Source organism: Colletotrichum orchidophilum, assembly GCF_001831195.1.
Source record: "Colletotrichum orchidophilum strain IMI 309357 chromosome Unknown Scaffold_47.1, whole genome shotgun sequence".
Taxonomy (NCBI): Eukaryota; Fungi; Ascomycota; class Sordariomycetes; order Glomerellales; family Glomerellaceae; genus Colletotrichum; species Colletotrichum orchidophilum.
In genome coordinates this window covers 100,003-116,781 of record NW_019173003.1, presented here as the reverse complement: position 1 = coordinate 116,781, position 16,779 = coordinate 100,003, and the positions used below count along the sequence as shown (strand labels likewise).

Here is a 16,779-nt window from a genome sequence, read left to right as displayed (position 1 = left end):
CGGATTGTAGGCTGCACCGTGCAATCTTTCTGCAGAATAACTGCGGATCGACGTCCCGCGTCATTTATTGATATTTTGCATACGAGGCAAGTTCAGAAGACTGCGTTAGAATAGGGAATGGTACCTCAGTCCCGAGTGGTCAGCGGATGACATGGAGGGTACAACTGCAGCCAAGATACCGTCGGTGAAGTGTCTTATCCTCAGCCGTAAATAGCATAGCATAGCATCCCGGCATCTCAGTGGTCGCCTCGTCCGCCGGTAAAGCATGTCAGACACCTCTTCCACCACTTACGAATTATTCAGCCCATCTTCATATACCACATCCAGCAACTTGACGCAGGCTACGTGATGCCCCCACACGCTAGTGAATCTTGAAGTCTTGAAATGGGACATTAGTCCAAAAGTTGTTGCCTGAAACCTTGGAAAATGTCAGAAGTGCCGACGAGGCTAGAACGGTTTGACCAAAGTTTTGCTTGTCTCTGCTGCTATTTAGGAGCCAGGAGTCTTGGTTTAATCCATCAAGTCCTTCGGTTCCAAGATAGACCTTGACATCCACACTACTATTGCATCTTTACTCCAGCTCGCCATCATATCAGTTCAAGCCTCTCTGCATGTCCCAAATACGCCAAAAGCTAGAATCATGTCGACAGAAGCGCAAGAATTTTCAAGTGATAAGATCCGCGCCCTCGAATACAGGTATGCAGAACTGCTCGAAGTGAGGATCAAGCAGCTGGAATCTGCATGTGAGGTCGACAAGGGGAATGCAAAAACTGCGGACGATGGCTGCGTTCCGCTTTTCGATAAGAAGGCCAATGCCAACCCAGTGAGCGATACAAAGAATTGGCTACGAATAGTGATACTGACCATTACTTTTAGCATGAATCGAATGGAAATACGAAGCTGAAGGATGGCGGTGGCACTAGCTCCGAGAATTCGGCAGAGGACAGTTCCCTGACACGCTGTCGTATTATACAACGTTCACGGGAACCCAGAGACGGCCCAGCCGAGCGCGTTTTGGACCATTCTGAACTCGTCAATCTGGGACTAGGGGCCATCTGGACTGGAAGCAAAAACGACGATTCGCCTCCTCAACTGACGTACGTCAGAGTTGTGGAAAAGGATGACAGATACTCGTATAGTGAAATCCATGTCAACGGGCCCGAGCTGAAAGCCTTGCTAGGAGTAGCTCTTGAGGCATATCCCAGTCTGCATCTTCCATCACCTGATTCGCCTTCTTCCTGGGACGGCACAAAAGACACCATCGTCTTCACCAGCCCCTGTGAGCCGCTTATACACAACTGGGACAATCTCAATCAGCTGTCTACCGAGGACTCGGCACTGACTGCGGAAATCAAGGTCCGCATCGAAAAGCTGGGACCGCGTACAGACACGAACGTGGCCGGGCCTGAAGACCAAAAGACTCGAGCACTGGAGTATCTGGGAAAGGTTGACAACCTGAAAGCCGCACGTAATCAACTGACAGAGCTGCTCAAAATTGTCAAATTGCTTCCCGAATTAGGTAGCTACTTCCAATCTGTCGAATTACAGAACAACTCTGGCTCCATCCAGTTCGAGCATCTATGGACTATATTCCCCCCCGGAGAAATTGTCTACTCGACTCTCTTCATGAACGAGCCCCAACTGTTCATAGTGAAAGACTCTGAGGGAGCATCTGAGGAGGAGCGGGACTATGATGAGCAGCCTGGAGAAAACACGGTCAATGTTTCATGGTCGATGTCTGCATGGGCCTACGATTGGGACGGATTTTGCTTTAAGCGAGTCACCGTACAGTTCAAGTTCGAGCAATATGCGGGAAGTAAGATGATAAGCGCACTTCATTGTCATCCCTTCAAGTTCCACAAATCAGGGGAGACATCACTTTCTGATGAGTTGTTTCGGGAAGAGTTGGAAACTTTATTATTTGACCGTGGCAGGAGATTCACGGAACTGTGTGTCAAGTCGAAGGGATCCCAGATGTTCGACTACGACGGATTCGCCCTTTCTCATGGCACTGGTTTTCAAAGTCAGATCGAAGACCATCATGATTTCCTCAGGCGCATGTTTGGCAGAGGCACCCAGAGAAACAGAGAGCGGAGATCACCCAAAAAACGACGTATCCAAGGCCGCGTCATGGTTGATTTCGAAGCCTACCTCCAGTTTTCGCCTTACATAGGCATATATGGGCCAATGGGATCGGCAGAGTTTTCTCGCAGAGACACTGAGTGTCGATGCACGACTTGCGTTACAAACGCTGCTCTGAGAGACAGTCAGAAGATGGCTTGGGACGGCATGAAGACACAGGACCACTTTGAAGACCTCCAGTTCAAGCTTTGTCCACCAAGAGTACTTGGCTATCATTTGGACTCAAGAACGTGGTTGGAGCTCAACGTGGGGAAACATAACACGAGCCAAATCGATGGTGCCGAAGAGTGGGAAAGCTATCTCAAGGACATCAAGGAGTTGCGCAACTCTGACGCCTTCAAAAAGCTACAACTACTTCCAACGCAAAAGACATTGATCCGGGACCTTGTACGATGTCACTCGAGTGGTACGAATTCGAGGCCGATGATGACGGACATCATCAAAGGTAAAGGAAAAGGGCTCGTGATACTACTTCATGGGCCACCAGGTATTGGGAAGACTCTTACAGCGGGTAAGTCAGCTACCGGATGCGGTAATGAATGCAACTCGAGGAGTACCTCTTGGCTGACCTCAATCTTCAGAGAGTGTGGCCCAACTCGCCGGCAAGCCCCTTTTCTCCGTCGGCGTATCGGATATTGGACTCATCCCAGCTGAAGTAGAGCAGAATCTCGAAGCTCTTTTTGAACTTGCGGCAAATTGGCGGGCGGTATTGCTATTCGACGAAGCCGACGTCTTCCTGGAGTCAAGAAGCAGTCACACATCGGACCTTAGCCGAAACGCATTGGTCTCAGTTCTCCTCAGGGTGCTGGAATACTATGACGGCATCTTGATACTCACAACGAATCGAATTACCCAGTTCGACATCGCCGTACAAAGTCGCGTGAATCTGGGTATCAAATATGACGATCTGCAACGCGAACAAAAGTTGGAAATCTTCAATAACTTTGTGGGGCAGCTGAAACCGGACCAGGTGGAGAAGAAAGATGATATTCTCAACTGGTTCAAGAATGAGGAAGAAGCGAGAGACTGGACGGATGGACTCAATGGGAGGCAGATTAGGAACATCTTGTTTTCGGCTGGTAGCTTAGCGCAAGAGGATGGAGGACAACTGAAGCTGGAACACATCTCGAGGATGGCGAAGAGCACTTGGAGGTTCCACGACAGCATCAAGACGGTGGTTGACGAGGCTCGCCGGCGAGCTGAGGCTGGGAGAAAATAACGGGTGGCTATTGTCTATACTTTCTTGTATCTTTTTGAGCTCTCATCCACTTACCTAACTTTCCCTCCAAATTTTATTCACTACCTGGATCCGACAACCGGACTTGTACCATTCCAAGCCTAGCTGCAGTTCCCATCTCTTGAATATATCTTTCAAGCCGGCTTAACGCCAATGAGAGTGGGTTGCTTGAACTTATACCTCATCACTTTCTGCCATATATACACTTGCAATAAGGAATTCACAAGACCCTCGTTGAGGTTACTCCATAGGTGCGATGGGATACTCAGCGCTCTCAAAACGTAAACCGGGAAGATAGACAGTCCACTCTCAAGTCTCAATAGATGGGAAGAAGTTGAACGACAGTACAACCTATAAGTGGTCTCTGGCCCCACCTAAAGAAGCTCAACACCACGGCGTCCTCTCTTTTGCACGCCATAAATCCGCCTGCCCCCCTCGGGCCGCCTTCCTTTGGATACTCCAGCCCATCAGCAGTGACAAAGATTCCCGGGGTAGCGGACGAGCACTTCAGCTCCACGGTGTTATCGTTCGGCACCGACGCAGTACCGCCAGGGGTGACAATCATGCCGGCAAAGGGGGAGGAGTCGTCACCGAGATGAGCAACGCCAACAGTGTCGTTCTTGGTTTGAAAGAGGGCGCCCTGGCCGGCGGGTACGAGGACCACGTCGGCCGAGCACGCAGATTGAGAGACGTAGCTGAGCTCTTGGCCCTGAACGTAAGGGCCAAAGTCTGGTGGGAGATCGGGGTAGGTCATGTTGGCCCAGAGGCGAAAGCCGTCTGCTATGCCAGCGTCTCTGATGGGAACACTGAGTGCCATTGCTACGGCTGCTATGGCAAGACAGTGGATCAAGGTTTGTATCATTATTTCAAGTGGTCGTCGACCGCAGGAATGTAGGATCTAGTGCGAGATTTTTTGGCTGGATGATGGTGATGCCTGCATTCGAGTTCAATTTGATGAAGCAGATGTTGCTTGTTCGGTTCCTCTCTTATATAGAAATCACGCTGTTGATGAATGTGTTACTTCTCAATGTAGCAATATCGAGTCACTCGGATTTGTGATTATTATTACGCAACACAATCATGTCGGCCTACTTGCCTTGCATATGCACTTTGCTCGTACGATGCCAGGCTCGCCAATGTTCAGCTAAGTTGCAAAGTACCTATGACCATCTCCAAAAGCCGTTCTTCTAGCTACGATTCTGTAGTCGAGTGCTAGCCGAGGGAATGGGAGGGGAACTGGATGGGTCGCCGTCTGTCTCAGATCCTTCACCTCAGCCGTCTTACGCCCATATCCAAGACTCAAAGTCGTATTCTCTGCTCATCTTGGCCGATTTCTGCTGATATATTTGGCTTGGCAATGCTAGTGCTTAGGGGATGCATGCGCTGCTACCCGTGTTCAGGTTTGATCTGACCCGAGAAAGAAACACTTCGCTTCCACTATTCTAGAGTTTATACCCCTCTTTACCTACATCATGCCAAGGCCATTGATAAAGGCGACTATGATGTGTCTAACTTCCCCATATGGCTTTGTATGTCTGTAGAGGCAATGCGAAGCAACCCGTTCTCCCATGGCTCTAGATCCAACACGAGATCCAACTGCGAGCTCAAAAGTTTTACTCGGTTCAAGAGACGAACAGGGCTGACAGAGTTGAGCGAGTAACATTTTTTCAACCCAAATCAGTAATTTTGACTACAAGCAAAGGTCAAGCAAGGTCGAGTGCAGAATTACCTAGGCTACGAGAAGAATTATTGACTCTCCTCCCAAACCGGCTTGCCTATCCTTTTTCCAAGGCTCTCTAGTTTCAAATTTAACAATGCGGGAGCGAGTCCAGGGTACACGAGTAGGGCGATGGAGTCAAATAACCGTTTCTTTGACTTAAACATATGCCATGGAATGCAAATAACTCTCAGAAAACGAATCGTCCAGTGGTCCCAATTCGAGGCGCCGGGATTCAGAATCCTTCTACTGAGCTCAAAGGGTTCAGGAGTAATTCAAATTCTCAATGGCCTCAAGTCTCGTTTACTTATGCAAACTTTGAGATCATGTATACTCCGCGGGCTCAGTAAGAACCGAACGACAGCTATGGCGGATACGTTAATGTGTTCGCGGTCGGATTACGTGGAACGTGATGGCCAGAATGGAAAGTCGTCAAAACAGCTGATGTGACTCTGGTGGCAGCTAGCCCCTGGGTTGCAAGGACATCCCGGGCGGGTCCTTAGCGATACAAAGATCCAACATGTCTCACACGGATGGCGCAAGGCATAGACAGCATAGTCACAAGATGCGAAAAGGTGTGTGAGCAATGGCAGGTTATTTTGTCTTCCCATGCTACCCTAACTAATCAAGCCAAATGAGGCCGAACGCTTCTGCTAAGTGACTGCGTTCATGTTCCCAACGCCCATTGTTTGAAGTGGTACCTATTGTGTCACACGAACGAGTCGATGCTTCAATTTCAAGACTCAGTTCCTCAACTTTTATCCGTTCCAAAACCTCTCTTCTGATCCTCTGACAGGCTCGTCAGTACCGCTTCGCATATTGCCGTGGCAGATTGCTGGATAAACGGACGAGCCTGGAGAGCTCAGGATATGCCCTTGATGTCTTCCACGCGTGATGAACAGAGACAATCTCACGTCATCCGGCATCGTCCCATTCCCCAAAATGCAATTATTGATGACATATCCTCTACACCCCTCGTGTCGTGTGCTGGAGGTCCCGTATCCTCGACCACGCTCAAAAGACAAACTTGGCAAGGAAAAAAACATAAAATGACGAGGTAACTGGACGTGCGGTAGCAGCCGCTGTTGAAGGTCAAGAGTGAAGACGAGAGCGAATTATGCATTAAAGGAACTCCCCGCATGCTATTCGTTCCTGTGTACCCATCCGAAAAGGCAACTCGTTCCCTCGACGCTGCGTTGAGCTCATCAAGTATGGACAACGAATGAAAGACCAAGAAAGCAAGGCTGTTTTGATTGTTTCCCGATGACTCCAGAATGCCCTTCGTATGCTCGGGAAGTCATGAAATCGAATCGGAGACCGTGGATTGCATATGACTCTTTGAACGCCCCGCGATGCCGTGACCGTCCCTGGCCTTCGGCGTCGAAATGCCCGTTAAACGCCAATGTCCGAAAGATGAGCTCAAATTTTTTCGTCCAAAAACACAATCGAGAAAAGACAAATGACGAGACCGCTAGGAAGCAGCAATTACATGTTGGACATGTTGGAGCGAGCGACGCCGTTAACCCCTAATTGCTGTTGCCGCATGAGTCTCGGTATTGAATGGAAAGCGCTCCTGCAGTTGCTGGGTGTATGGAAATTCATTTGGCGACGTACCGGCGAACGGGAAGCCACCCACCGAGGTCGCGGGTGAGGCAGACCTCATTGCTGCTGGGGTGGTAGCCTGACTCGGACGTTGGCTGACAGGTCGCTCGTTTTGCAGGGTATGACTGAGTGGAGATGAGGCTGGTGATGCACCGTAGGATCCCAAATGCTGAAAGTAAGGGTTGGAGTCGCGGAGATGGAAGGCGTGGTGTTGAGCGGGTCCGGCGTGTTGAGCATGGTGGGCTGTGCTTGGGCTGCCGTTGGAGCTTGAGCTGGTGCTGTTGGAACCGCGGGTAGCAGAAATATCGTCGGCCCCGTCAAACTTGCCGTTTCTCAAAGTACCATCTTTAATTTGCGGACTGGACTGCTTGGAGCCGAACTGTTGATAGCCAAGGTCAGTACATACTTTTTGGGCTGAGAGTGGGCGATCGGTGGGAGTCGGTGATGAAAGGGTCGGGCATGGACGGTTGCTGACCAGAAGTACGTACAAAGCAGTATTTGTTGACCAATTCCTCATACGATGACGAGGCAAGGGAAGGGTTGGGGGAGTCGGTGCCAGGGACCGCGGGCTGTTTGACAACCGGTTTGGAGACACGGGGAGCGGTCGTGGCCGGGGCCGGCCTCGTTTGCTGCGGCTGTGGTGCAGGAACATGAATCTTGCGGTGGCTCTTCATATAGAGACCATCCTGGTTGCGGTCCTTGCCAATAGTGTCCTTGGCTGCCTGTACAGCTGCAGTGAGTGAAGCGCCAAAGTCGTAGCGATTGGAGAACGCTTGTCCGCTGGGGGCAGTCAGACGGCTCGAGAGGTTATCGCTAGCCAGATTGCCGGTGGACTTGTTGATCTTGAGGCGGAGCCCCGCCGTCGGGCCCGACTCGCCCAGATACTCGTGGATGGGTTGGTCAAAGTTCAGCTTGGCCTGGTTGCCAAAGTCGTCGAAGCCGACAGGCATGGACTTTGGTCGAGGCGCTGAAGAAGGGCTCGAGCGACGGTTGCTGCGGGGGAGCGCCGGGCGGCTAGCGGCGCCCTGCAGGCCTCTCTTGCCATTCTGGGGGAGGTGCTTCTTGCGGAAATCAACCTGGAAGTTGGTACCATTGTTGTTGTCCCAGTGTTCCTGACCATTGACATTGTACTTGATGCAGAAGAATAGCGTCTTCGTCTCGAGGTTAGCCAGGTCGGAGAGCTTAATGGTAAAAGTGAATCTGTCTTGGGCAACGTTGTCGTCCTGAGCGCGGACCTCATGTGAGTACTCAGCACCAACCTCCGAAGTCGTCTTCCAGTAGTCCAGGGTGAACCGGCAGGTGACGTATTTCTGGAATGCCAGGTTGGCAACAGCGACAGAACCCAGCAAGTTCTTCTGGTCGGGTGACAGCCAAACTCTTTCGAGGCGGACAGGCATGGACTTGCGAATAGGAGTGTCAGTAGGGTGATTTGCCGTGACAATTTCCCACTCGAATGGAGGAGTGCGGGCGTTCTGACGTTCTTCTCCAGGGAAGGGGTACTCGGTATCACTGTCGTAGTTATCGACCGGCGAGGACCCGGCACTGACAGCGAGTGGCCGATCGACCTGGAGGAAATGGCGAACGTGTTCGAGGTGGGAGTCGAAGTGGACGGCCTTGGAGAAGGTTGGGGTGCCAGGCATGCTGGACGGCCGCCTGCGAGCAGAGGCGGGTCGAAGTGCGGGTCTGACAAGCTCGCCAGATTTCTTCCGTACCATTGGGGGCTTGTTTTCGAAGTTGTTACCGTCTGAATCGGACTCTGATCCAGGCATGGAAGCCGACTCCATTACTATTCTGGGCTCGGTGTTGGATCGCACATGGCTGACGCGACGGGCGACCGTCTTGGCGAGGGCGTCCAGGGAGCTAGTGCTAAAGCTGGTGGGAAGCCCTTCCTTGGGAAGATCATCCTGGGTGATGAGAGATAACGCGGGTTGGTCGAGCTTAGAACTGGTCGGAGACGCTTCCCTCTTGACGGGTATTTGACTAATGGCATCCTGAAGCTCCTTAAGATTCTCGATTTGCCTCCCACGCTCTGCGACATCCTCCTCTTCGCTTCCCGAGTCGGGTGGTGAAATGATGGCGCCGTTGGGTATGCCTCGCTCGTCGGTCAGGGGCGGCGGCGATTGCCTCACACTGCTGCTGTTGGCCGCCATGCCCTTCAAGTCGTCGGAGGTTCCTGGTGGTGTAGGCTGGTCCGAGTTGCCATTTGTTGTGGGAGCAACTGCAGCTGCCGCCGCCGGGGTCCTCCTGTGCTTGGTGAGGTATGATGCTGACCTTGGTAGTGAGGGTCTGGGGCTGGACTGGAAGGATGATCGTCTGCTCGCGTCGGGCGATGACGGCGCTGAGCTTGCTGGCGATCGGTGGTGGGAGGGGGGTGTATAAGGCATTCCCGCTGATGAGCACTGAGAGTGTGCGGGAGAAAGGTGGTGTAAGAGCTTGGAGTCGTGCGCCCGGCACGGGTAAAGTGTGGCAGCTCGAGAGAGGTGTTAAAGCAAATTGGTATCAATTCAGGCTCAGAATTAGGATAATAGGCGGAGTAGCCGAGGAGGAGCGACGAGGCGCTGATAGGATCAGGGTTTCTGTGTTATTGAAAGGTTCCCGTCAGCTCGGTCGCGACCATGAGAGGCTTTAGGATTATTTGGTCGGATAGGGAAATCGGTTCTGGTGCATCTGTAGCGATGACTGAACTGCTCAAGGAAAATAAAGGGAAGAAGACGAAACTGGGAAGAAAATTGGAGGGAGAAAAAAAGAAGGTGCTGGCTGTAGCGGCGATGGCTGTGGGACACGAAAATCCCACGATAAGAATCAAGAGCAGGACCAAGGAAAGAGAACGGGCAAAGAGTGGTGTGCCAAAGGGAAAAAACAAGTAGGCAGTGATGACGAAGGTGGTGATGTATTTTTTTTGTTGTTTTTTTCGGGTGTATTAGGTTTTGTGTAGGAGTCGTGGTTGACCACTTACATGGAGGGAGACAAAGATGGAGGAAAGGACGGCGGGCGCCTGTCGAGTTTTCTGCACTGGCAATATTCCAGCAGCAGGGCAAGAAAACTCTTGTTTAGGACGGGGAATGTCGGTAGCTGGGGAGGAGGGTCCCGTGGAGATGTCGTCGAAGCAGGTGGAATGCAATGACGAGCTGGGGAAGGACGGGCTCGAGTGTCTCGAGGGAAGAAGGGGCCGATGGAGGGCGAGGCGAGGGTTGTCCAACGCGGTGGCTTGCGACGTTCGTGGGGATCGTGGGGATCGTGGGTCGGTCGGGTTCTGGGTCGAGCTTGACTGAACAGAAGATGCAGAGACAGAGGAGACCAGCCGAATAGGTGCAAAACTATGGGGTCAATCCTTTCCTTCCGTGCCTTGGGACAGAGAGAGTTATGCCGTTGACTCTCTTTTTCGATTCCGTTGTCTCTCGTGGTCAGGGTATTGGCCTGTGCCTGGATTGTTTCTTTCCCTGCTCTTGCTTCCGGGAGACGTCGTCGTCAAGAAGGATGCAAGAAGAGCAAGACGATGTGGATGTCTGGAAACGACTTGGCTTGCTGTGATTTTGAGGTTGTTGGACTTTGGTGTTTCGAGCACACAAAGATTGGAGAGAGAACAGGCTGGTGGGCGGCTCCGGAGGGGACGGAGTGGTTTTGAATGGTGAGCGAGTTCCGAGCACCGCAGTCCGCGCCCAGTACAAAGTACCTCAGCAGAGTGTGGGAGACCGGGGGCAGTGTGTGTGTGGTGTGGTGTGTGCAACACCACGGCCGCTCTCAGCAAGAAAAAAAAAAAGCTACCAGGCACCTCACCTCTCCATTCGGGTCTGGTCCCAGCACCCACGCCCCAAGCAAAGAGACGAGCGAGACCAGGACCAGGGTCAGTGACGGGCACAACAGAGCGGCGGAGACAGTGGGCGAAAGAGAAAGATGGGTGCGAGTGTGGCAGCCGCCAGCCAGCAAAAGCAGCAGCATACAGGTACCGGTCTCCGTACTACGTCCGCTACATGCCTTACTTGCCCACGCCCCCCAGCTCGCTCCTGTTCCCAGGCGGCGGGAGTCGCAGCAGCACGTACCTGATGGTCAGGAGCACCCCTGCAAGTGCGAGAGTCCAAAAAAACCAGGGCGGCCATGGGGGGGGGTTCAACATGGGCGTGGACGTGTTCGGTCAAGCCAGGCATGGTGGGGGGGGGGGGGGGGGGGGGGGTGGGGGGGGGGGGGGGGGGGAGGAAGAAGGGGAGGGGGGGGAGAAGGGGGGGGGGGGGGGGGGGGGGGGGGGGGGTGGTTTGGGGGCACGGCGGGCGTGGGGGTGGGGGGTGAGGGGTGGTTGGTGGGAGTGTGTGGGAGAGGAAGAAGACGAGGAAGGTGAGGAACAAGGTGGTGGTGCATGGCGCACAGCTTCGAGGATGAGCAGCAGCTGCATGGCTGGGGCAAGGAGAAAAAAGGTTGGGGTGTGGCTGGAGCGAGATTCGACGCCAAAGGAACGTGGCGGCGACGGGGTGTGGGGCCAGCCAGACCGAGAAAGGAAGAGCAGGAAAATATAAGAAAAAAAAATAAAAAGAGCGTCCAGAAAGCTAAGAGACGAGGCGACGCTGCGTGGGATGGTGGCACGGAGACGGCAAGCCGGCTGGGCTCGACAACTGCTGCTTGCGTTGAGGAACTGACTTGTTGGCGCCCATTTGGCTGCCATTTTTGTGCGAATATCCGTACTCTCTGTCTACTTCATTCTGGTACAGATATCCCTCCATGTGTATCCGTATAGGCACAATACACCCCTCTGCTGTGGCATGGCAGAGCATAGCATGGCATTCAACTTGGCTTGAATTGCCCGATCATATTTGCCCGTGAATGGATGCACTCGGGCATTCGGGCGCTCGAGTGCCTCCATGTGCCGTCTGCAAAGCAAGCTCGAGGTAGCAGAGTAGCTTACTGACGATCGAGGGCAACTAATCCTGCATGGCCATCACCACCACCACCTCCACCTCCACCACTGCTGCTGGTTTTGCGGCCACTCCTGTTGTTGGTTGTTCACCATGAGGGGACCGACACGCACGACACAACAAGTGTGCTCCGCTGCAAGATGCCTGACACTGGCGGTACTCTATCAGCGGCAGGTGGGGAATTCTGGCCATGGAGAGATACAATGTACAGAGGGTTCGGGATAGCGTTGGCGTGATGCTCATGGTGGTGGTGCAAGAATGGCGGAAAAGCGCGAAAGAAAGACTGAGCAAGCTGGCACTGGCTGCAGTCACACCCTCCCCTCGCCATCCCCTTACCTCTTTCGCCATCCGGGAACCCCTTCTGCCACCTTCTGGCCAAGTGCAATTCAATTAGCAATTGGCCCAAATGTTGGAGAAGCTGGAGGCGGCGGCGGCGGCAGGCTGGCTTAGGAGGCTTGGAGACGCGGTGGTTGATTATGGTCTTGTCCGGCTTGGTACGCATTGCATCTGGTTCATGCCATCTTGCTTCCCTGGACGGATGAAGAAGATGTGTAAGATGAATCAATGGGTGTCTGGCTTCTGGTCAGAATCTCTGGACGAGCACGGCAGCGTTGCTTCCTCGAGAGACGGCAGATGTCAATTGGGAGGTGGGATGAGAGACAATGCAATAATCGATTGCTGCTACCGGCCTGTACCGTTGCGCCCGTCCCCTCCGGTATCGAGGATTTCTGGGTGCGGGAGGGAGGACGTTGAGGTTTCCGGTGCACAATATGGGTAGAGTCAGATCAGATCAGCGATGACTGGCCCTGGCCATCCATCCACTCCCCCACCCGCATGTCATATTCCTATACCTAGACTGATATGCTGAGCCAATCCATGCCGGGATGCGCAGTGCGAGATGCCAGAGCAGACGACGGTTGAAACGTGAAGTTGCCAGAGCAGAGCAGAGCAGAGCAGGGACAGGCGAGGAAAGAAGAGAAAACCAAGGTTCCGTCCGGGGACAGACGCGTAGCAGGGGCGGGACGGGAGGAGTAAGCAGTCTGGTCTGGTTGTGCTGCCAGTGGCCACCACCTTGGGCCATGGTGGTGGTGGTGTTGGTGTTGGTAGTGCCGGGTTGAGGCGTCCACGTCTTCTCGGTCAAGGAAGGACTGAAGCCAAAGGGCCGCCCGGGGGGGGGGGGGTTGAGCCACAGCCAGACCAAACAATCATGGATTGATTGAAATGGCGACCACACACAGTACAGCAAACAGCCTCCGGGGTGACTGACGGACAGTGAAGGATCTTTGATGGGACGGTACAAGTGGGCCTTTCTTTTCTTTCTCTCGCGAAAAGAACGGGATGTCCAAGATGCGCTAGCAAGGGTAGAGGCACGTATCGAGCTGGGTCCAAGGCAGGAAGTGACGGGGACAGGAGCAGGGACAGGGATCCTAGCCAATTTAGCGTTGGTGTGGATTTAAAATAATGGTCCCATCATTCTCTCATCAAAGAGCATGACAACCCACAGCTCTCTCTCTCTCTCTCTAAAGTCAAGACTCGATAGCCTCGTTAATGGTAACTGTTGACTTGGAGCTGGAGCCTGTTTGTACAACACCACTGCTGCAGCATTGCCTGAGGTTTCCGTACCCTCTTCATCAGCATATCCCATGGATGAAGTCGGGGAGGAATGCAACGCTGAGAGTTGTCGGAGCGGTGTTGGCAATGCCGGAATCGTGCGCATCACATAAAGTGAGAGCCATGGGCCTAATCGATATCGACAACTCGTCAAGAGTATCAGGCACGTCTTGGCGCCCGTATGTGGAAGTCGGGAGTATCAGGTCTGTTCTTATATCGTTCCTATATCGACTGAGAAAGTGAGAGGAGTTGGGACGAAGAGACTGTCCAAACTATAGCATCGCAACGCATCCAGTCGGCTCAAGTGAGTAAAAAAGCTAGTCGGAGGACCGTTTGACGATCGAGGTGCTTGCGGCTCCAGCCGGTCTGCCTCCTTAAGGTTCCATTACCCTCAACAGTGTCCAAATACATCCGTGGCCCCGTGATTCGTGCTTGCTATGTTCTTACCTACTTACCCCAGGCCACCGAGCCACTGTTTGGCGTTTGCTGTTCTCAATTATCTCTGCCCAGTCTCGAATCTGGCTCGCATCACGGCTGTCATGCCGGGAACACAGTTGACAGGGCGGCCGGTATGAGAGAGATGCTGTTTCCATCGTCACCGAACCGGGGACGGAGATTGTGGCACCTCTTGTCTATCTGCTACGTGCCTTCTCTCCCGATTCTCGCTTGCCCTCGGCACTGTGCACTTGACACGGCCCCACATCGCTTTCACCAGCCCCAGTCGGGTTCAGCTCAGCCCAGGCCAGGCCATGCCGCCGCAAAGGAGACGCAGGCACAGACCGACGCAGGCAAGCAGGCAGGCACGGCAGGCATGGGTTTCGGGTTTTGGAAGTAACGGCCCTGCCTTACCTTATCACCAGGCCCTGGCCCTGTCCCTGCCTTTTTCTGTCTGCTCGGGGCCGGAACTGAAGTTTTTACCCGCGCGCACACCTTGCTGTCTGCACGACTTGACTTGCGCACTGCTTGCGACAGTCAATAGGAGGGACTGGGCAGTCTCGTAATAGACGAAACAAGTCCCAACCCTTTTCCCCAGTGTCCCCGGCCCAAGGAATCTTCCATTGTCATTTCACAATGCTTGTTGGCAGCACACGGATGGGGAATCCAACCACGAGGCGCCAAACCCCCGGCGAGGGAGTCGCAAAAGTTTAGGTTGTCGCGCAGCATGATGTCATTGTTGGTTCTCGTGGTCATTGGTGGCAGGTGCACCTACCATCGTCGTCGTCCGCCCGCTCTTTCTCGCTTGACTGGGCAGTAGATTGCTTCCCTTGCCTCTTTGGGTGCGTGCCTGCCTCGCAGCTCAACGCAAACCATCGTGAGATTTAAGTGGGGGAGAGGAGCTGCCCTTCCAGGTACGGATACTCCATAAGGTACGGATACGGACGGAAACACTCACTCCCACTCTCCAGCCACACCACGACGTGGCCCACGACGGGTGCACGATGCTCGGGTCGCTAGCACTCCCTTTCTGTCCGATTCGTCCCACGATCCATTCTGTGGATAGATAGCAAAGCCGCGCATTACATCATCCTCAACGTTGACCTTATCTTGACCATCCCGTCTTATCAGAGTCCACCGGTACCTTATCATGGAACCACCACGCGGCCTTAGATGTCTTGAGGTTCTGTACGGAAGATGTCATTCTGACTCTTGTAGACCAAGGCGCGTCTCGGTCGTGTCTCACTGTTAGCATGCTTTCTTTTCTCTCTCTTTTTATCCCTACACGTATACTGCCTGTCTGTTTCTTACTGCCGTCGACAGTCGCCAACGTTGAAGGATGGACATGGCCACGACTCGAGCAACCGTTCGATGTCAGCCACAGCCCTGCTCAGCTCGAACCTTACCCTACCTAGGGACCACCTATCTGGATATACTTGGCCCGCCATTGACACGCAGTAAAAATGGCTCCAGTGTCTGTCCCCAGCGGCCCCGTTCTGATGATCTGATCGGCCGGTGCCCGTCCGCAGATAATAACGGAGTAAACTAAGACCAGGTCCCCGGGTCCTCGCCTGAAAGCAACGGCGATACGAAGCAGAGCAGAGGTGGAACCAGCACTCGAGACAATGAACGAGGATGGAGGATGAATACATGGGTAAGGAGGGACACGCAAAGAAGGGGGAAAAAAACCGAGACCAGTTCGGTCCACATTCCAACGTTTTCCCACATTCCATCCACCATTTCTCCAAAGTGGTTGTCCCCGCAAGTTTGCTCTGGAAATGTTCTCAACAAGGCCGAATCTATGACAAACATCAAACACTACTGCGAAAAGCTTGGTTCCCCTCCGCCATGCTGCGGCTTTGGGGGCCAATTTCTTTTTATTGGAATGCGGGTTGGAAGCTCAAGCAGACGACGGAAAAGACATGCAAAAGGTCAAAGTCAGCGTCAGACAACATTGCACCCAACCTTTTTTGGATGGGGGTAAACTTTGCTGGTGCATTGTGTGTTGTCTGCGAAGTGTCTTTGGCCGCGCTAAAACGACGCTGACCCGCCGCCTCACTGCTGACTGATGAATCCAGTGATTCGAGTGTCAATTGCGTTGGTCTCTCTGTCAGCCACGCGCTGCAGCCGGGTTAGGGCTGGCGATGGCAACGGCATCAATGCTGGGATCAGCTTCAACCGTCGCCGTTAGCAGGCTACCGGCGACTGGTATGAATGGCATAGACAATACCGATGCTGACTGGAAGGCGTCTACAAGACCTCGACCGCCGTCCCGCACACGGTGTGGCTGCCTGCAGCGACGACCAATTAATGCAGCACCCTTCCATCAAAGACATCCGTTCCCTGCTGGCGGCAACGGCGTGAAGAACTTTTCGTCGTCAAAATGTCTCATTCTGGCCAAGAAACGGCTGGGCGAGGATTGAGATCTAGACCAGCATGCTATGAGTCGCCCGAGTCATCACAGAAATGGCGCACACGCATTGTCGCACTATATTGCGCTGCTACTGCCGATGGTTGCATTGGCGATGGCAATGGCAACGCCTTTCTTTCCCCTTGTTCCACCCGAGCCAACCGATGCGGAGGAGACTTCGTGTCACCGCTCTTGAGCCTTGCTTCACCCTCTTATTGTTGCTGTTGGGCATCGGCGATGAACGGAGTTTTGGGAGGGAAATGCCCTCTACAAAATACCTCGTCAACGGTAGCGGCTGAGGCTCCTGGCGAAGCAGGGTAAAATGCGTTTCGATTGGGGTAAGAGCAGGCACCGCTTTGGGCATTCGGCGGCTCAAGTCTTGCCCCAGAAAGAATAGACGAAGCGCGAAAGCGACAGCAACAATACGGTGACGCACGGAGCGTTGGGTAGTCTCAAAGTGGCACGAGCTGTCGGCAACATTTCTCACTGGATGCGCAGACGCTCTATCACGATAGCACCGGATCCTTGGTTTCCATCTTGATTGCAATTTTTTGAAAAAAAAAAAAAATTTGGCTTCGTTGCTTTCTGTTTTCCTTAGTAATTCCATTTGAATCTGTGCGACTATCCGTAGGTATACATCGATTCAAAAGTGGGCACCGGAGACCGGGGCAGGCCGTCGGGATGGGATTTTGGCCTCTTACTATAGTAAACTTGCAGTGTC

General features: G+C 53.3%; 3 protein-coding genes across 3 annotated transcripts; 1 reads left to right on the top strand and 2 right to left on the bottom strand.

Annotated features, from left to right (window-relative positions):
* Positions 1-640: 640 nt before the first annotated feature.
* CORC01_06331 (ATPase) lies at positions 641-3,361 on the top strand (the record flags this gene model as incomplete). The annotated part of the gene is made up of 3 exons (XM_022617972.1): positions 641-823; positions 877-2,653; positions 2,724-3,361. 3 exons carry the CDS (start codon positions 641-643, stop codon positions 3,359-3,361), a joined length of 2,598 nt encoding a protein of 865 aa, XP_022475485.1.
* A 334-nt stretch (positions 3,362-3,695) lies between these two features.
* On the bottom strand, positions 3,696-4,196 carry CORC01_06330 (uncharacterized protein; the record flags this gene model as incomplete). Its single annotated transcript, XM_022617971.1, has 1 exon — positions 3,696-4,196. One exon carries the CDS (start codon positions 4,194-4,196, stop codon positions 3,696-3,698), a length of 501 nt encoding a protein of 166 aa, XP_022475484.1.
* Positions 4,197-6,581: 2,385 nt separating this feature from the next.
* Positions 6,582-9,082, bottom strand: CORC01_06329 (uncharacterized protein; the record flags this gene model as incomplete). The annotated part of the gene is made up of 3 exons (XM_022617970.1): positions 6,582-6,622; positions 6,711-7,077; positions 7,187-9,082. 3 exons carry the CDS (start codon positions 9,080-9,082, stop codon positions 6,582-6,584), a joined length of 2,304 nt encoding a protein of 767 aa, XP_022475483.1.
* Between the last annotated feature and the right edge of the window lie 7,697 nt (positions 9,083-16,779).